The following is a 21986-nucleotide window of genomic DNA, read 5'->3' as shown; positions in this document are numbered from 1 at the left end:
CTGAGTCCCAAAGAATTGAAGCTTTTGACCCATGGTGTTGGAGAAGACTCTCTTTTTTATTTATTTATTCATGTATTTATTTTAATTGGAGGCTAATTACTTTACAATATTGTAGTGGTTTTTGCCATACATTGACATGAATCAGCCATGGTGTACATGTCCCCCATCCTGAAACCCCCTCCCACCTCCCTCCCCATCCCATCCCTCAGGGTCATCCTAGTGCACCGGCCCTGAGCACCCTGTCTCATGCATCGAACTTGGACCGGTGATCTATTTCACATATGATAATATACATATTTCAATGCTGTTCTCTCAAATCATTCCACCCTCACCTTCTCCCACGTGGAGAAGACTCTTGAGAGTCCCTTGGGCTGCACGGAGATCCAACCTGTCAATCCTAAAGGAAATCAGTCCTGAATATTCATTGGAAGGACTGATGCTGAAGCTGAAACTCCAATACTCTGGCCACCTGATGTGAAGAGCCAACTCATTGGAAGAGACCTTGATGCTGGGAAAGATTGAAGGCCGGAGGAGAAGGGAGTGACAGAGGACGAGATGGTTGTATGGCATCAGCGACTCAGTGATGAGTTTGAGCAAGCTCCAGGAGATGGTGAAGGACAGGGAAGCCTGGCATGCTGCAGTCTATGGGGTTGCAAAGAGTCAGACATGACTGAGCAACTGAACAACAACTCCTTATAAGACTCTGAGCTTCTCTGACATAGCCCATGTCCAACAGCATATCAGGAGCCAGTGGTTTACAACACACTGGTTGTTTACCTGAAATTCAAATCTAGACAAATATTTTTTTTTCTTTTTCTAAGTCTGGCAACCCTAATTCCACAGACTTCATAATTATACAATTCTCTATAGACTGCATTCTTTTTTTTTTTTTGGCTGTGCCCGAGCAGCACGAGAAATCTTAGTTCCCCAAGCAGGGATCGAACCCATGCCCCCTGCAGTGGGAGTGAGGAATCTTAACCACTGAATCACCACCAGAGAAGTCCCCACAGACTGTGTTTTTAAAGTAGTACAAATCATTGAACACGTTATGCCAATGTGGTTCCTATTGGTCTAGTACCATGGCTGTCAACCATGCTGCACATTAGAACCATCTAAGGAAATTAAATCTGTCTATCTATCCATCTGGTCTTCCCTGGTGACTCAGCAGCAAAGAATCCATCTGCAATGCAGGAGAGACAGGTTCTATCCCTGGGTCAGGAAGATTTCCCCTAGAGAAGAAAATGGCAACCCACTTCAGTATTGGCTCAGACAGTAAAGCATCTGCCTACAAAACTGGAGACCCGGGTTCAATCCCCAGGTTGGGAAGAGCTCCTGGAGAGGGAAATGGCAACCCACTCCAGTATTCTTGCCTGGAAAAATCCCATGGACAAAGGAGCCTGGGAGGCTACAGTCCATGGGTTCACAAAGAGTCTGACACAACTGAGCGACTTCACTTCACTTCAGTATTTCCACCTGGGAAATCTCATGGACAGAGGAGCCTGGTAGGCTACAGTCCTTGGGGTCCCAAGAGTCAAACTCAACTTAGTGACTAAACTACCACCAGCACCATCTATCTGTCTGTCTGTCTGTCTGTCTATCTACCTGTATCTATACGTATCTATATACAGATATGGGGCTTGACTGGTGGCTCAGTGAACAATCTGCCTGCAACGCAGGAGACCCAGGTTTGATGCCTGGGTTGTGAACATCCCTTGGAGGAGGGCATGGCAACCCACTCCAGTATTCTTGCCTGGAGAATTCATGGACAGAGGAGCTGGTGGGCTATAGTCCATGAATGGGTAGTAGGTCCTGATCTGGGCATTGGTAATTTTTTAATTTATTTTTTAATTGGAGGAAAATTGCTTTACAATGTTGTGTTTGTTTCTGCTGTACAACAACTCAAATCAGCCATCATTATACATATATCCCCTTCCTCTTGAGCCTCCCTCCCCTCCTTCCATCCCACCCCTCTAGGTCACCACAGAACACCAAGCTGGGCTCTCTGCATTATATATGGACACTGGTACTTTTAAAAGCTTAACATCTGCTTTAGTGTGAAGAAAATGACCCTAAATAGAATGTATCTCATAACCTCATATAGGATTTGCCATCTGTAAATCCAAATTCTGTTTGCTTCAAGAGGATGTTTTACTTGGCAAGCAAGCCTGGAAATGCCTCATCCACAAAATGGCAATCAAACCAGCAGTCCTACTGCTCTGAAAGTATCCATGTCTGCTGAGGCCCTCAAGGAGGGTGCAAAAGTCTGGCTTTCCCTGGAACCCTGCTCCCTGCCTGCCCACTCCTCAAGACTTGGAATCCGTACTGTCCCACCAAGCCAGAGAATATTCAGGCTGCATGACCCATCCTGCCATCCCTGTGGTTGTCTTTCCCTTGCTGTAACCATGCTAGGAAATTTACCAGAACTGGGACATCCTGATTAGGTGATAAAAAGGGAGACAGTCTTAGGGTCAATGTTTGGGAAGAGCATTTGTAGCCAAAACAGCTCTAGCTCAGCAAGTCAAATAGAACAGAGGAAGTCCTTGTTTATCTCTGAGATGCTAGGAGAAAAACAAAAAGCCTCATTTGTGACTTAAAATTGTGTTTGAATTAGGGTTGCCAGATTTAGAGGAGAAAATAGGACACCTGGCTAGATTTGAATTTCAGATAAATAATCAATCACTTTTTAGTATATGTCCTGAATATTGCACAGGATATACTTACACTCACAATGGCACCCCACTCCAGTACTCTTGCCTGGAAAATCCCATGGACAGAGGAGCCTGGTAGGCTGCAGTCCACGGGGTCGCTAAGAGTTTACGACTGAGCGACTTCACTTTCACTTTTCACTTCCATGCATTGGAGAAGGAAATGGTAACCCACTCCAGTGTTCGTGCCTGGAGAATCCCAGGGACGGGGCAGCCTGGTGGGCTGCCGTCTATGGGGTCGCACAGAGTCGGACACGACTGAGTGACTGAACTGTACTTACACTCAAAAGGTATCAGTTGCTTATCTGAAATTCAAATGTAAGCAGGTACCCTGTATTTGATCTAGCCACTCTAGTTAGAATATACCTGCATGTTCAGTAAAGAAAATTGAAATATTAAATTCCCAAGCAGGTCATTTAAAGTTACAGAACAAAGCCATCAACTGAATTCAGCCATTTGTTTCTCACCACAGGCTTGAACAATTGTGCAGTTATGCCATGTAATGACTTGGAATTAAGGAATAAGGAGTTCAGTTCAGTTCAGGCACTCAGTCGTGTCCAACTCTTTGTGACCCCATGAACTGCAGCATGGACTATGACCCCACGGACTCCAGGCCTCCCTCTCCATCACCAACTCCTGGAGTTTACTCAAACTCATGTCCATTGAGTCGGTGATGCCATTCAACCATCTCATCCCCAGTTGCCCCCTTCCCCTCCTGCCTTCGATCTTTCCCAGCATCAGGGTCTTTTCAAATGAGTCAGTTCTTTGCATCAGGTGGCCAAAGTATTGGAGTTTCAGCTTCAACATCAGTCCTTCCAGTGAATAGTCAGGACTGATTTCCCTTAGGATGGACTGGTTAGATCTTGCAGTCCAAGGGACTCTCAAGAGTCTTCTCCAGCACCACAGTTCAAAAGCATCAATTCTTCTGCACTCAGCTTTCTTTATAGTCCAACTCTCACATCTATATATGCTGCTGCCGCTGCTGCCAAATTGATTCAGTCATGTCCAACTCTGTGTGACCCGTAGACTGCAGCCCACCAGGCTCTGCTGTCCCTGGGATTCTCCAGGCAAGAACACTGGAGTAGGTTGCCATTTCCTTCTCCAGTGCATGAAAGTGAAAAGTGAAAGTGAAGTTGCTCAGTCATGTCCGACTCTTCACGACCCCATGGACTGCAGCCTATCAGGCTCCTCCATCCATGGGATTTTCCAGGCAAGAGTACTGGAGTGGGTTGCTACCTTCTCTGCATCCATACATGACTACTGGAAAACCATAGCTTTGACTAGATGGACCTTTGTTGGCAAAGTAATGTCTCTGCTTTTTAATATGCTGTCTAGGTTGGTCATAACTTTTCCTCCAAGGAGCAAGCATCTTTTAGTTTCATGGCTGCAGTCAACATCTGCCGTGATTTTGGAGACCCAAAAAATAAAGTTTGCCACTGTTTCCCCATCTGTTCGCCATGAAGAGATGGGACCAGATGCCATGATCTTAGTTTTCTGAATGTTGAGTTTGAAGCCAACTTTTTCACTCTCCTCTTTCACTTTCATCAAGAGGCTCTTTAGTTCTTCTTCGCTTTCTGCCATAAGGGTGGTGTCATCTGCATATCTGAGGTTATTGATATTTCTCCCGGCAATCTTGATTCCACCTTGTGCTTCATCCAGCCCAGCATTTCTCATGATGTACTCTGCATATAAGTTAAATAAGCAAGGTGACAATATACAGCCTTGATGTACTTCTTTCCCTATTTGGAACCAATCTGTTGTTCCATGTCCAGTTCTAACTGTTGCTTCTTGACCTGCATACACATTTCTCAAGAGTCAGGTCAGGTGGTCTGGTATTCCCATCTCTTTCAGAATTTTCCAGTTTGTGGTGATTCACACAGTCAAAGGCTTTGGCATAGTCAATAAAGCAGAAGTAGATGTTTTTCTGGAACTCTCTTGCTTTTTCAATGATCCAAAGGATGTTGGCAATTTGATCTCTGGTTCCTCTGCCCTTTCTAAAACCAGCTTGAACATCTGGAAGTCCATGGTTCACGTATAATAAGGAGTATTCCCTAAATCAGACATGACTTAGCATTTCCTGGTGCTATTGAAACTCCCTCCATATTTCTTGGATTTTCTGACAGATTTATATCCAGTTTATTATAGAGTTCTGTGACAACTCAGAAGAGAAGGGTGTGTTCAAGATCTCAAAAATGAAATCGAAAAGGTGCAGGGGGAAAAAATGTACAGAGATTCTTGAAAAGGAAAGAGACCTATGTTAAATGCAAACCGGTATTCATGATATAATATACTTTTAAAAAGCACAGTAGATAGGTGGCACCCAGAGTATGGGCTTCCCGGGTGGTGCTAGTGGTAAAGAACCCACATGCCAGTGTAGGAGCTGCAAGAGACACGGGTTCAATCTCTGGGTCAGGGAGGTGTCCCCTGGAGGAGGGCATGGCAACCCACTCCAGTATTCTTGCCTGGAAAATTCTATACAGAGTAGCCGGGCTGGCTAAAGTCCATGGGGCCACAAAGCATAGGACATGACTGAGCATGTACACACAAACAAAACCCCAAGTATTACAAACTGAAGTTTGGCTTGGCTTACAAGTATTTATGTGAGGCAGAAGTTGGCTGCTTACAGAATGTGAACTTCATTGTCTCCAAAGTAAATAACTCCTATTCTAATGGATGTCTTCAAACTCAAATTGCCCAGTTTATCTACATAAACTAGTCAAATGAACTAGGAAATTGCCAGATAATCCTGTTGCTTTGTATCTCTTATGGGCAAATTGATTGGCTCAAAGGCTAAAAGACAGGGATTTGTGCATCCACTCTGCCACTTACAGACTTAGTCTTTCTCACTTGTAATTTCTTTATATACTGAAAGAAACAATAATTTTTGTTCTACATGCCCCATTATTTTTTTTTTAATTTTTAAGGAAAAAAATCTTGACAAACTTCTCAAAGTGCATACATACATAGATTTAATCAGTGTACCATATGCTATTTTGTGTTTTGTGTCTTTTTCTTAATTTTGAATTTTCATGTATCAGTATCATAGCCATTTTTATCCTCATTGGTGCTTTCATGACATGACATCATATTTATATCTCAGCGGTAATTTCTCCCCAATTATTAAATATTTATTATGATTCTAGCTTTTTTCTGTTGAAGAAAGTGTTACATCCATCTTCATACAAGTGGTCTTTTTGTTCTCTTTCAGTTTACTTTGTTGGAACATGGTCCTTGAAACAAGTTGCTTAGCTTTTGTTATCTATTGTCAAGTCACTTCAGGAGAGGGGAAGCCTATAGACTCATCTGTGTATCCAGGGCCACTGCCACATTGTCTTTTGACCTTTCAATTTATTCTAATAGAAAGTCAGTAGTAATTGTTTTAACTGAAGCTCTTTGTCAAGGTGGCTGAATATTTTTCAGTATCTCATTTCATAATTGTATTTCAACATGTATAAGTATATCTGTTAGCTCAGTTGGTACAGAATCTGCCTGCAATGCAGGAACCCAGGTTCAACTCCTGGGTCAGGAAGATACCCTGGAGAAAGAAATGGCAACCCACTCCAGTATTCTTGCCTGGAGAATTCCATGGACAGAGGAGCCTGGAGAGCTACAGTCTATAGGGTCACAAGCGTCAGACATGACTGAGTGCCTAAACCACCACCATCTTTGTCCTTCCTCAGCCTTTCCACATTATGTATAATATCGTGTCTCTATATTTTAATTTGTTTTTAATCTTTCTGTTGCACTTTCTTTCATCTTAAGGTTTTGTTAATGTTCATCATATAGAATATTTTACTTTAATATAATTGAACCCATCCTTGTCCCTATTATCTTCTTCCACAGTTAAGATAGGTAGTCTATTTCATTTCCTTCCACAGTTTTCATGGGGCTATTTAAAATGTTTAACTATATAACATCTGGAATTTATTGTGGCCTGTGAGAATCAAGAACTGTATTGAGAAAAGTAAAAGATATAGAATTTAAAAAGAACTAATTTGTGATCAGCAGCAATAGCTATGGCCTTAGGCAGGTCACTAACCTCTTAAGGCACGGTGTCCTCTACTAGACTGAAGGCAAGGACCTTGTCTTATTTCTCTTTGTCTTCCCCACGTTATCAAGCAAACTACCTCACATATAGAATATGATTTGTAAGCTCTGTATTTAAGTGATATTTTTGCACACTGCTGTCCAGTTGTTGTAACAGCAGTAATTGAATTTGTTTCTCAATTTAGTTGGCTGCTTGTGATTGACCATATATCACTAATACTCAATTTTGTTCCAATAGCAAAATACCTGTTCCAGTGTTTTGAAAAACATCATAAAATATGGAGGTATTAAAGTTAAAATAATAAAAATTAAAATTTGATGCTAAATCAGACACCAACTTATGCTAGATTCTAGTATGGTATCAGATATTAATATTTTGTTTTAATTTATGGGAAATATTAAAAAGAGAAAATTCAATGCAATAACTGATTCTTTATAAGGATCAGGAAAAGAACACCCACCCATGGTACACCAAGTTCATCAGGAGCAAAAGTTGAGAACCACATCTTGTATTAAGCATTTCTAGTGGAGAATATAAATAAAGGCTTCTGATCAATTGTAATCTTTACATAAAGAACAACTGAACTGGGCTGAACTTCAGCTGAATCTCAAAACTATTTAAGATCAGTCTTTTGAGGTGCTAGGGTTGGAATTTCTGTAATAGTAGAAAGTCTAAAAGAGAATAGATGTCAGATCTTCAGTACATGCTTAAAACAAGCAACCTTAACTCTAAACACTTCTGTTCATTAATCTATAAATCTGAAGGTATAATGTAAAAGCCTCACAACCTCAGGTTCTACCATATTACAAAATATGGACTTTGCAAAGCATATGGAGGTAGGTGTGTTGGAACTATCAGAAAGTACCCATTTCAGTTCTGGATTCCTTATAGTCTGAGGTTGCTGCTAGTACAAGAGGCTGGAGTCCTGTTCTCTGCACAGCTCCTGAAGAAGTGGATGGGGATGTCTGTCCAGGCTACTGGAATCCTCTGCAAGCACCATCATTCTGCTGTGCTAATTAATATTTTTTCATGGAGCTTACTTTTATGCAGACCTTTGACTTTTTAAAAGAATTTTGTATTAAGACAACATGATATAGTTTTTTAACTGCTAGAATAGGAGGTAGGAGATCTAGGGTTGGGTCTCTACTCTGCCACTTAAACTGAATGCCACTTAAACCCATTCCGCATTTATGGGCCTCAGTTTCCTTTTGTGAAAAAATGGGTATTTAGAACAGACAGTTCCTAAAGCCCTGTGTGGTTCTAATAGTCATGTTCAAACATAGATGTGTTCCAGTTAAAAAAAAAATGCAAAACTTCATATTTAGGAAACTGATAATTTGCTCTTCATAATGGTCTTTGCTGAGTCATTCTTCACTTAGAAAATTCCCCTAGAATTTCCTTGTAGAGTAAGAATCTCTAATAAAATCAAACTGTGATTCCAAGTGCAAATCACTCTCATAAATAATTAGTTTATGGTATACATATCCTTGGTTGAGGAAAGTGATATCTCTTCTCCAGACCATGACACTCATGAGCAGTATTTTATGGCAGCTGTGTGTGTGTGTGTGTGTGTGTGTGTGTGTGTGTTTGTGTCTGTGTGTGTGTTGGCAAGAAGTTAGAACTGCTGAATTCTGATTCAGATATAGTACAAAAGGATAGCAGGTTTCACAGAAAGCACCTGCTTGGAAGAGAAATAAGTCATGACTTCGTTGTACACGTGGCTTCTTAATCTCCAGTGCACCCTTGGTCCAGGGTTCTGAAATCAGGACTAAGACAGAGAGGCTGCTCTGTGAAATCAAGCAATCAGCCTTTCCCCTTCTCCTTTACACTACCTCCAGGGACTGCATGGATCAGTGGCATTGTTCAAAGCATTTCAGAAAATACTAGCTGAAGCCACTTTGCCTCCAAAATGTATCCCACCAAAAGGTTTGTTTCTCATCTACCCAGCAATGTGTGTTCTCCAGATGTCTTTGAACTCTCACTGTAGGACGTGGTACAAACTGCCCCAGATTGCCTTCATTGCCTTAACTATCTCACCAAGAGGGCATTCTCTACTCTACAAAGGCTGACCACCAACCTCTACTTCACCAGCATGGACAAACCAATTTGCCTTCTGTCACTGTTGACTGCTGACTCAGATAAGAAAGATGAAGGCAAAGTCCCTGATAGCTGCCCTTGTTTACACTTAGCAGTCCGTGTGTGTGTGTGTGTGTGTGTGTGGCGTATTTCTCCTGATATTAGCAAAGCTCTAACTTGCCTGTTAAAATAGGACAGGGTTTCTGCTAAATGCATTTATGTGATGAGCAATTTTACACTTAATTTTCCCAATACCTCAGATAGTTGACAGAAAAGTTCTGCTATCCTGTTGCAGATTCAGAAAATGGTCTTGCACAGAAGCAGCGAACACCTCGCCGAAGATGTCAGGAGCCCAAAATGTTGAGTAGCCCTGAGGACACCATGTACTATAACCAGTTAAATGTGAGTTCAAAGTGGCCATAAAGCGGTTTCACTGGCTTTGTTTCCAGTTAATAATTCTGTTATTAATACCTGTTCCAGCCCCTCCAGCCCCACCCCCACTCTCTTATACTCTCGTCTTGAACATGTGCTTAGGCTCTTTATCTGTTGCTTTCATGTCAGGATGTCTGCCTTCACGGTGAATAATTGATGTGGTTTATCAAAGACGAGCAAGATGCATGCTTCATCAGGCTCACTTGAGCCCTTTGATCAAAAAAATTATGCTGTGACTTCTGATATTATCAGCATCTGCTTGCATTCAACACAAAATCACTTTGAATTAAAAATTAACGACTTGCTGCTTTGCTTTGACTGTGTGTTCTTGGCCCTCTCCACAGGGAACTCTAGAATATCAAGGGAGCAAGAGGAAGCCAAGAAAACTTGGGTAAATATCTGTCTTCTTAGTTCTAAGCAACTGTAAACAGACGGGGTCCTTTGTGATATTCAGAAAATGCAAAACTTTCTAGAGAGGCTTCTAAAAATATACAGTGGGGATATCATCACAATTATTGACATTGGAAACTACTTTTCACAGTAGCAAGTATACAAAACTTGAATCTATTCTGTCTGAAAAGACTGAAATTGCCACCAAAAGGTAAATGTTATTTCTCATAATTATCCCAGGGAATTATACTGTCTTTATAATTCAAGACATGTATTGGGCTATATAAAACTCTCTCACAATCAGAGCACCCCAGTTGTGCAAATACTCCTTCCTCCACATGCCTCTACTCCTGAGCCTTAAAGGTACACAGAGCAAATTTTCTCCCAATGATTAGCCACTACAGAGTTTGTGGCTGATGTGACTGTTAGCGTCTCTATTGAGAATAGCAATGAGATAGGTAATTGGTAGTAGTTTGAGAGCTAAAGATGGTCAGGAGGGGAACTTTCTCATCTAGAGGGAGCCAGACAAGTTAATTCACAAAAATCAAACTGCAATATGATCACAACTTCCAGACACCACTAAATCGGACCCGTTATTAGTGTGTGACCCAGATGTGAAAGGCTTTGTGAATCAGACCCCAGTTTCCATGCTGGGAGGCCCTGAGCTACACTAAGCTCTGCCCCACCACCCAGTGTGAGGGCCCAGCCCTGTTCCAGGTACTCACACAATTTTAGCTGCCCCATTGATGACTGCTGCACTTGTTTTCTTTTTCTGCTGAAACTCTTTCCTTTGTTGCAGCCAAATCAAAGTGCTTGATGGAGAAGATGAATATTACAAATCTCTGTCGCCTGTGGACTCTATCCCTGAGGAAGACAACTCAGTCCACCCTTTCTTTTTTTCTTCATCTTCAAAAGGGGCATCTTTTGCTCAGCACTGAGCTATACTTTCTGCCTCCCAAGTCTGTTGAGGGTAAGAACAATCATGGTAATTCACTGACTGTCATTTAATAAGAAAGGTGCAATGGGACCAACTTCTTTGGTTGATCTTGATGTGGTCTGTGCTGGAGCCTTACTGAACAATTTTCAGATTCCAAACCATTTTCTCCTACCTCCATCACCTTCTCCCCTCCCCCTGTAACATCTGCTCTGTAGCCTGAGCTGGGCAACCCCTCCTTTTCTTATCTCTTGAGTCCCTGTAGGACATGAGCACACCTCCACTACAGCAATACCCATAATTCATGCCCCAACATCTACGAGAGTAACAGTCTCACCTGAGGACACTCATGATATTTCTTTATTTTTCCTACCACATCGTTCCATGCAGAATCTGCCCCTGTGAAAAGCCAGGAGTCCCTTTCCTCCTCACCTCTGCACTGCATCCTCTTTCCTTTTGCTGGTCTTTTCTGTCCTTCCCGCCTCACCACCGTGTTGGGGCTCCATTGCTGAGTGCCCCCATCCCAGAAGGATACAGTCAAGGTCTCTGAGGCCAGGATAATGTTTCATGCTTAGGGGAAGAAGCCTGAACCTTTCAGGTTCTTCCTTTAAGGCAAATGAACCCCTCTGCTGCTAGTTGTTATTCTGATAAAGCTTTGCTTCTTTATTCCACCTTACTAAGACACCTTCATCACCTTGACGGTAAAAAGAAAGGAATGAACTGGAAAGAAAATTTGGACTCATCAGAATTCGTGTCACATCATTTTGTAGCTGTCCATTCCCTGGTTGACTGTTTCCATGGGGCCATGAGTAGCTGCAGAGGAAGTATCTTGTCTCGTCCATCTTTGTGGCCACAGAGTCTAGCACAGTGCCCAGCACAGGGAGGACATGCCCACCTTGAGTGAGTGGAGAGACTTAGTTACACAAACATATCTGAAGTTACTTTCAATTATATGTGATACAGGATTGATCACTTTTCTTATACCATAAGCTCTGATTTTTCACTGAAGCTTGGACTAGTCCTATTTAATCATATTATACCATATATGACTCAGTGTGATCCAATGCAACAAACTCTTTTGAGTAACTACTCTGTGCAAAACAATATGTGAGACTGCTGTGTGATATGAAAATCCAATAAGACCCTTTCTCTAGAAAAGATGTTCTTTATATTCTTTCTACTTTAAACATATTTGGCAGATAGTACACATGGGAGTACCTAAATTTTGACAAAAATATACTTGAGGAAATAGAAAAAATAATTGTTACCAAAGTTTTAAAGGGGAGAGTTCTAATAAGCATTTTACAAACACAAATGATGAAATGAGGTATTTAAAGATCTCAGAAATTGTAATGTTACAAGAAAAAGAAATAGAGCCAATTATTCAATAGTTAAACTTTACTGTTTAAAAAATGAGTCTTGATCTTTTTTCCAGATCTTCACCCTAAATGTATGTTCATAAGGTATGCAAATAGAGCAGAAACACAAATGCATTTTATTTTATTGTTTAAAATATAGTATATAGAATATATAGATTTTAACATTATTATTAATATGAGTAGTTTTGGCAATTTCACTTTCATCATTGATTCATCTACTTTTGATTTGATAATGTTAGCTGTTCAAACTGTTGAATATAAATGATCGTAATCTCCCACTTGTCTGTGTACAATTGTATACACAGGCTTGTTTCTAATTAAAATATATCCATAAATAAAGTTTAAAAGGAAATAGAAGTAATTATAAAATCATAATTCAGAAGCTCTAAAATATCTGGTCACACAGAATAACTGCTTCGGTAATATCATAGCTCCTGACAGTACTTTAGAAATGCTGCTCATTATCAGTCACTGCATAGAGAAGACAGACTACAGATGTTACTCTTTGACTAGTTATAATGCCACAAACTCAAAGAGCATTCTTAAATCTTTAGATGAGAATGATGCAAACTGGAATCTCATAGATGTCTTACTAGATTTATGAAGGTAATGTGCATATAGCAAAACCAAAGCAAAAGTCAAACAGTCCAGAGCATTCTTCTTCTCGATGCCCCAAACTTAGTCCCTCTCCCAGAAGCAGTCGTTTTTAAAAATTATTTCTAATTCTTTTAATGGTTTCCATCATGTCTCTGAATAATTTGCTTTGATGTTGATTTGTCATTTTAGACAATATCTACTCTCCCCTCTATGAAAGATGTGCATTTATGTCAATTTCTTCACCCCTCTCTTCTTCCAGTGCTTACAATTTTGTGTTTAAATTGTTGTTGATTACCTTTTAAACTTTAAATTATATAATTAAATACCTATTTTTTGTGCCATTGACTTCAGATAGTAGCTCTGTGAGAATGCCTGGCATGAAGAAAACCAGAGGACTGAAGGATAATATCAAAACAGATAGAATAATGATCCTTGGGCAAAATAGAAATAATTCCAAGAATAGTAGAACAGTAGTTTTAAAACTTCATGGAAACCATTGGTGTTCATGTTCTGAGCTACTGTTTCTTCCTCCATTTTGGTTCATCTGCAGATATGCCTCCATCTCCTTTCTAAACTTAATTTTTAAATATAGTACATATACAGAAATAGGCACAAATCAGAAGGCTTAGCTCAATAAGTCATCAGAAAGCGAGTATCTATGTAACCACTCCTACAGTCAGGAACAGAACACTGTCAGCACCCTAGAAGCCTCCTTCCCAATCACTACCACCCCCACCTACCTCCCCAAAGAGAAGCACTCTCATGACATTATGGTAAATACTTCTTGATCTTCATCATAGTTTTACCATTTACATGTATCCCTAAACACTACAGTTAGGTTTTATCTTTTATAGATAGATTTGAGAAACTGTATATAAATGGAATCATGTAGTATGTAATTTGAGAGGGCCTTGTTCTTTTTATTCAATGTTATATTTGTGAAGTTCATCTGTGTTATGGGATGTAAATGTAGTTCATTCGTTTTCATGACTGTATAGTATTCCAGGATATAATTATGCCATAATTTATTTAGCCATTCTACTTTTGATAGACAAATATGAATTGTTTCCAATCTGGGTCTGTTTTGCAAATTGCTACCACAACATTATTGTATATGTCTCTTATTTATATTTGCATGCCTTTCTATTGGCTATATACCTAGGATTAGAATTACAGGATCCTAAGGTACACATACCCTCACTTCAGGAGATGATGCCTAACTTTTTTCCTAAGTGATGTACCAATTTAGCCATGCTGGTAGTATAAGAAAACTCCCATTGTTCTGCATTCTCACCAGCTCTTGCTGTGATCAGTCTTCTTCATATGAGCACTCTGACAAGTATATAGTAGGGTCTTACTGTGATTATAGCTCACACATTGCTGACTAATAATGATATGGAGAATATTTATATGTGTTTAATGGCCACTTTAGATATCTCCTTTTGCTACGTGTCTGTTTTTTATTCATTGACTATTTTTCCTTTAATTTGAAGAATGTATTACACATTGTTAGTTATATGTGTTGCAAATAATTCCTCAACTAGGTGGCTTGCCCTTTCTTCTTCTTAAAAAGCCTTTTGATTGAAAAAAGGTTTGTCACTTTAACATAGTACAACATATCAATCTTTTCCTTTTTGATTAGTGCTCTTTTATAGCCTGTTAAGAATCTTTTATTTAACAAGGTCATAAAGATATCTTTAGTATCTTCAGGAAGCATTAATTGCTTTGCCTCTCACATTTAGATCTTCAACCCACACAGAATTGACTTTGTGGATGGTGGAAAGTAAGGGTCAATTTTCAGGTTTTCTGTAATAGATAGTTGTCTCAGCCCCATTTAAGGAAAAGGCTATCCTTTTCCTGCTGTTCTAAATTACTACTATTTACATAAACCAAGTGTTCATGAGCCTGTTTCTAGATACTCTATTCTGTTCCATTGATCTATCTGTTATCCTTACCTTAAATGCCATACTTTGATAATAGGTCTTAGTATATAGCAGAGCAAATCTTCCAACATTGTTTTTCTTCTCCAAAACACCTGTGATTAGTTTGGTCCCTTTGTATATTGTAGAATTAGTCAACTTCTAGAGGAAATAAAACCTGTTGGGATTTCTTTGGAATTATCTTGAGTCTATAAGTCAGTTTAGAAGGAATTATCATGTATACAATATTGGATTTTTCAATCCATGAACATGATATATCCTTCTACTTATTTATTTCTTCTCTCAATAATGGTTTAGAGTTTTATGTGAGAAATCTTATACATATTTTGTCAGTTGTATTCCTATGTACCATATGTAATTTGTACCATATGTAATTTTTATTTAAAAATTTCTATTAGTTGATTGCTATGGACTAAATGTTTATGTCCCCACAAAATTTGTATGCTGAAACCTTAATCCCCAATTTATTTGATGGCATGACCTTTAAGAAGTGATTAGGTCAGGCTTCCCTGGTAGCTCAGCTGGTAAAGAATCCGCCTGCAAAGCAGGAGACCCCAGTTTGATTCCTGGGTCAGGAAAATCCTCTGGAGAAGGGATAGGCTATCCACTCCTGGATAGTATTCTGGCCTGGAGAATTCCCTGGACTGTATAGTCCATGGGGTCAAAGAGTTGGACATGGCTGAGCGACCTTCACTTTCACTTTCATGAGAACAGAGCCCTCATAAATGGAATTAATGCCCTTATAAAACATATCCCAGAGAGCTTGCTTGCCTCTTCTGCATGTAAGGATACAGTGAAAAGGTAGCTGCCTATGAATCAGGAAGCAGGCTCTCACCAGACACCAAATCTGTCAGCACCCTAATCTTGGACTTCCTAGCCTCCAGAACTGTGAGAGAGAAATTTCTGTTGTTTAAGCTACCCAGTCTATGGTATTCTGCCATAGCAGACTGAACAGACTAAGACATTGTCCTTATATGGAAATGCAATTGATATTTTGCACTTGAGATCTATCAACATGGCCAAATTTACTCATTAATTCCAATAATGTATCTGTAGATATTTTTGGATTTTCTACATATAAAGTTAGACACTCTGCAAATACTATAGATTTTTTCTTCCTTTTCAATATTTGTACTTTGTTTTTTCTTGACTCACTGCCTGTTTCAATTAGTTATTGCTGCACTGTAAACCACCCAAATCAACCATATATTTCTCACAAGTCTATGGATATTTTTGGATTTTCTGCATATACAGTTAGACCCTCTGCAAATAATTATAGACTTTTTCTTCCTTTTCAATATTTATACTTTGTTTTTTCTTGACTCACTGCCTGTTTCAATTAGTTATTGCTGCACCGTAAACCCCCAAATCAACCACATATTTCTCACAAGTCTATGGGTTAGCTGAATGTTTCTGTTATTTGAGCTGTTCTTGCCAGGGCCCACTTGTGCATCTGAAATTAGCTGCAGGTCAGCTAAGCAGCTTTACTGATGTTGGCTGGGTTCCTTACATATCTAGAGCCACAGCAGGGACAGGTGGGCTAACTTAGTTCTATTCACTGTGGTCTCATCCTTCAGTTTGCTGTTATCCCCAGTGGCAGTGTCTGTCTCCAAAAGAGAGAGATGCCTCTTAAGGACTGGCACATTGTCAATTCCACCACATTCTTTAAACCAAAGCAAAATACAAGGCTAGCCCAGATTTGAGGTGGATAAATAGAATCTATCTCTTGATGGGAGATATGCTTCAAAGTCAGATATGTCACAAAAGGCATAGGTACATGGAGAGACAGAAAATGGAATCATGTTTATAATCAATCTGCCATACTGACCTGGCTAAGATTTCCAATACAATAGTAATTAGGAGGGTTAACAGTAAGACTCTTATTTTTTCCCCAATCTCAAAGGGAAAACTTTCAGTATTTTACCAAATGATTGCTATCTCTTCTATATGTAGGAGAGTTTTTTCTTTATAAGGAGATGTTTGATTTTATCAAATACTTGGTTTTTGTGTGTATTTAAATTACCTATGAATTTTCTCCTCTATTTTGATAAATAGTGAGTTATGCTGATTTTCTAATGTGAATAAATCTGCATTCTTATATACAACTCTATCAGGTTGTATTATCCTTTTACGTATTGCTACATTTGATTTGTTCATTTTTTAAAAAAATTTTTATAGCTCTGCTCATGATAAAATTGGCATGTAAAATTTTAATTCTCATAATATCCAATCTGTCTTTCTTTGGAATAGTTGGTATAAGCATGACAATAATCCCTTCTTAAAATTTTTTTTAATTTACTAAGGGAGCTGTTTGTGCCTACAATTTTTTATAAGGGAAAATATTAATTATGGAATAAATTTCTTTATTAAATGACTATTCATATTTTCTATTTCTTTCTCTGTCAGTTTTGGTAGGTTTCCTTTTTCAAGGAATTTGTCCATTTCTTCTACATTTTTCAGATTTGTTTAGAATTGTTCAAAAACTATCTTAAGATATTTTTTATATTGTAGAATCTACAGTAAAGGTCGACTTTTTCATTTGTGATAACTTGTGTTCCCTCTCTTTTTCCTTGACTAGTCTTTTCAGGTTTGTCAATTTTATTAGTCTTTTAAGGAACACAACTTTTGATTTTGTTCATCCTTTTTAGTATCTATTTGATTTCTATTTTACAAACTTTTCCTGCTATAGTTATTATATCTTTTCTTTGATATAATTTGCTGTTATTTTTCCTAACTTTTTAGAATTTTATGACTTCCTTTCTAATATATTCATTTAAGCTATCACTTCCCTCTAAGTATAAAATTAGCAGCAACATACAAGTATTTTTTATTATTGAAAGTGAAAGTTGTTCTGTCATGTCCAGCTCTTTACGACCTCATGGACTATAGCCTCCCAGGCTCCTCTTTCCATGGAATTGTCCAGACAAGAATACTGGAGTGGATAGCCATTCCCTTCTGGGATCTTCCCAACCCAGGGATTCAACCCAGGAATCAAACCCAGGTCTCCCACATTGCACTGGATTCTTTACCGTCCCAGGAATTGAACCGGGGTCTCCTGCATTGCAGGCAGATTCTTTACCAGCTGAACTACCAAGGAAGCCCATTTTTTTCTGTTGGGCTCAAAACATTTTCATTCCTTTTATAATCTTTTTTAAATAAGATTTTTGGAATTTTATTTATTAATTTCTAAACATACAGGCATTTTCTCTTCTTTTTGTTTTTGAACCTAGCTTAATTGTGTTATGGCCAAAGAATTAATTTACTATGATTTGTTGAGACTTTCAGTTCAGTCACTCAGTCATGTCCAACTCTTTGTAACCCCACGAACCACAGCACGCCAGGCCTCCCTATCTATCACCAACTCCCAGAGTCTACCCAAACCCATGTCCATTGAGTCGGTGATGCCATCCAACCATCATCCTCTGTCATCCCCTTCTCCTCCTGCCCATGGCTTAGCATATGATTTTTGGAATAAAACTTTTATAAATAGTCCATATATACTTTAAAATTAGGTGTGTTCTACAGCCTTTAATTTATACACAGTAGTTCAAATTTCGGAGAAGGCAATGGCACCCCACTCCAGTACTCTTGCCTGGAAAATCCCATGGAAGGAGGAGTCTGGTGGGCTGTAGTCCATGGGGTCCCTAAGAGTCGGACACGACTGAGCGACTTCACTTTCACTTTTCACTTTCCTGCATTGGAGAAGAAAATGGCAACCCACTCCAGTGTTCTTGCCTGGAGAATCCCAGGGATGGGGGAGCCTGGTGGCTGCCGTCTATGGGGTCACAGAGTCGGACATGACTGAAGTGACTTGGCAGCAGCAGCAGCAGCAATTCAAGTTTGACAGTTGTCATCTTCCCACTCTTACTGATTTTTTGACTGCTTCTGTTAGTTGTTAGTTGTTAAGAGAAATATGTTACAATCTCCCTCTGTGATTGTGAATTTGCCTATTCCTTTTTATTTTTGTCAATTTTTTTCTTTTTACATTCTGAGGCTATGTTATTAGGCATATACACACACACTCTTATAGTTACCCAAGAAATTACAGTGTGTACCCTTGACTTATCAAAATCTAATATTACTTATGCTACTTATACCCTCTTCTTAGATAATGCAAGAATCCAAGGACCTTAAAACACTATTCACAGTATCTATCTTTTGATCATATTCCTTGACTATATTCCCACTGTTATGAGGTATCTTAATTTAACACGTATTTTATATCCCACAAGACATTATTATTGTTTTCATGTCTGTTCATTTTTTCCCACATCTCTGACCTTCTGTTCTAGAATCTGATTCCTTCTGCCTAGAGTTTCCTTTAGTGTGAGTCTGCTGCTATAAGGTTTTGTTCAACTGAAAATATCGTTATTTGACCTTAGTTCTTGAAGGATATTTTTGATTAGTGTATAATGCTATATTGGTAGTTATTTTCTCTTAGAACTTTATTTTTTTTTTCTCTCTTAGAACTTTAAAGACAACACTTTATCTTCTGGTTCTCATTGTATCTGTTGAAAGCTCAGCTTTAGCCAAATTGTTCTTTTGAAGGTAATCTGTCTTTTTCCATGGCTGCTTTTATGGTTTTCCCTCTCTTTGGTTTCCAACAGTTTTACTAGATATGGTTCTCATTCATATTTTCTTCCTGTCTTAGTTATTATTTATTTCATGATGGAAATTATATGTACAAAGTTGTTTGTAAAGGTAATTGGAGGCTCAGAATAGTATTCTCTTCCTCCATAAGGCAGTAATATTTGCTGGGGCATGAATAAATCAGGACAACTTTAATCCAACTTCAGAGTCTGGGACAGTTGGAAATGGACCTGCAGTCCCTGTGAGAGCAGCTGCATCTGGTTCCCTATCTGCTAGAGGGGAGTTCTTTGCAATCCAAGTCAGAGTATGTGTGCATGTGTTGGAGGTTAGATGTTTAAGAGTCCAACTTTTGTCCCATTGGCCCCACACTGCTCAACCTAACAGCTTCTTCTTCTTAGTTGTCTGTTCTGGAATTGGCAAATGTCTCCCAGAAAAAAAGTTACCCCCAGTGCTGAGCTATCCTCTTAGAATTGCTGTCTTCTCCTAGACCTTGGTTCAGTATTTCTTTACTCTCTTGCTAGCTTTCCAGTGCCTTTAGTTAGGTATTTTTAAATTTTTTTTCTTAATTTACTATTTGACCTCAAAGAAAGGCAGTTTGAATTACCTATTTCTTAATGACTGGAAGCAGATACTTTCTTTTTCCACTTTTCATCTTCCAGAAATATGTTAAAATCATTTCCCTTGACAATTCCGTCTTTGAGTTTATTCCCATGACAAATTTGCATTTATTCTTTTCAGTTCTTCTTTACTGCCATTTAAATGAGATCTCGGGCTTCCCTTGTGGCTCAGCTGGTAAAGAATCCACCTGCAATGCAGGAGACCTGGGTTCGATCCCTGGGTTGGGAAGATCCCCTGGAGAAGGAAAAGGCTACCCACTCCAGTATTCTGGCCTGGAGAATTCCGTGGATGAGTCCATGGGGTTGAAGACAGTTGGACACGACTGAGAGACTTTCACTTCACTTCACTTCACTTCAAATGAGATCTCAAGAAATAGAACAAATGTGTGAATGCTTTATTTGCTTTGTTGTAACTTTTCCTACTTAAGTGTTAGTCACTCAAGAGTGTCTGACACTTTGCAACCCCATGGACCATAGCCCACCAGGCTCCTCTGTCCATGGAATTCTCCAGGCTGGAATACTGGACTGGGTTGCCATTCCCTTCTCCAGGGGATCTTCCTGACCCAGGGATTGAATCCAGGTCTCCTGCATTGCAGGCAGATTCTTTACTATCTGAGCAATAGGGAAACCCAGTGCTCTGCTTAAAATTATGTAAATGATTTTAAATTATTTACAAATATTAGTATTTGAACTTCCATTTTTATGACAGCTTTATTGAGATAAGTTTCACATACCATATAATTCACCCTTTTAAAGTGTACAGTTCAATAAATTTGAACTATTATTAAAAATAAATGATTGTTCTATACCTCATGACTAACCTCCAGATATTACTGTTTCAAGACACTATTATTGAGCTGATCTAGGAGCTTACAATATAGAAAGGAAAATGTGACACATGGATAAATATTTATTAGGAAATGGCAGAGTAGTAATATTAGAGGACAGAACCTAAAGGAATGTTTCATGAAGGTATCAGTATTCATCCTGAATCTTGAATAGTGAAGCAGCAGGAAAATTCAGGTTCTTTTCTGGTTTGATTAGTGCATAGAACATATATAATAGGTAAAACTAGAGACATTGATTATAGAGAACTTTGAATGTTGTGCTAGGGAGTCTGTACTCTACTGGCAAAAAGAAACCACTGGAGACTTTGTTCAGAGAAATGCCATAAACAGAGCTGGGATTTGGCAAAGGCTTGTTGGCAGTAGTGTAAAGGGGAGAAGTGAGCAGCAAGATCAGCTGGAAGTCTTACGTGTTAGTTCAGCAAAAGGCAGCAAAGGCCTAGGCGGTGTCAGTGGTAAAGAACCCGCCTGTCAATGCAGGAGATGTAAGAAACATGTATTGGATCCCTGGATCTGGAAGATCCCTTGGAGAAGGGCATAGCACCCCACTCTAGTATTCTTGCCTGGAGAATCCCACGGACAGAGGAGCCTGGAGAGCTACAGTCTATAGGGTTGCACAGAGTCAGACACAACTGAAGCGACTTAGCACACGAGCACGCACCTGAGTGAGAGTATGGAAGGAGAGCAGAAAGGGTATGAAACCAATACCTCCTGCAAAAACGTCATTTATGTGTTGAGTGGTAGGGGATAGGGAAGGAAGGGATAGGGAGGGATAAATTAAAGATGACCCCATGCAGAAGAAACAGGTTAAGGTCTGGAACTGCTCTGTAATTTATTAACTGGATGTCTGGGACAGTCACTTTAGTTTCCTGTGGCAGCTGACCACTTCTCCAGAAGCTTAGTAGGAAAAAGAAGGAAAAGGATAGAAAGTTAATTCAAGAAGATTGTAGGATTATCCAGATTTTTAGGATGGAAGCAATCAGAGACTGCAGAGAAGGAGTAGAATTGAGATTTAGAGTGAAAATGGGAGAGATTTAGTTTTTTATTAATGAAATAGGTGAGGTTCAAAAGTGAAAAATCATTGTAATAACTAGACTGCCCTAGACATCAAAGCAGTCATTGAAAAGTGGTTTGTTCAGGGCTGTGAGTGTTGGTTTTTCATACTGTTAATGTTGCTTTGTGGGATTTCATAAGTTATTTAATGCCAGTTCCCTGATAACAAGTAACATAACCTTCAAGAGGAAGAGATTATTATATCATATATATATACATACACATATGTGTGTATGTATATATATGTGTGTGTGTATATATATATATATGTGTGTATATATATATATATATATATATATATATATATATATAAAATCTTTTTCAAAGTTCAGAGACAATTTCCTAAAATAAATTTTGGGGGATTTCTTTTTTATTTACAT

The 21986-nt window shown here is 39.0% G+C and overlaps 1 protein-coding gene across 1 annotated transcript in view; it reads left to right on the top strand.

Moving 5' to 3' along the window:
- MYO3B (myosin IIIB) overlaps positions 1-12906 on the top strand; it is a 372181-nt gene extending 359275 nt beyond the window's left edge. Inside the window, exons 27-29 of the mRNA XM_061435661.1 lie at positions 9125-9231; positions 9606-9652; positions 10451-12906. Coding sequence (XP_061291645.1) covers positions 9125-9231; positions 9606-9652; positions 10451-10589 — 293 coding nt within the window. The 3' untranslated portion in view covers positions 10590-12906. The remainder of the gene's footprint in view (positions 1-9124; positions 9232-9605; positions 9653-10450) is intronic.
- Positions 12907-21986: the final 9080 nt, after the last annotated feature.

Source organism: Bos javanicus, chromosome 2 (genome assembly GCF_032452875.1).
Source record: "Bos javanicus breed banteng chromosome 2, ARS-OSU_banteng_1.0, whole genome shotgun sequence".
In the NCBI taxonomy this organism is placed as follows: Eukaryota; Metazoa; Chordata; class Mammalia; order Artiodactyla; family Bovidae; genus Bos; species Bos javanicus.
Note: the sequence above shows the minus strand (reverse complement) of the source record. Positions and strands in the feature narration are given on the sequence as shown.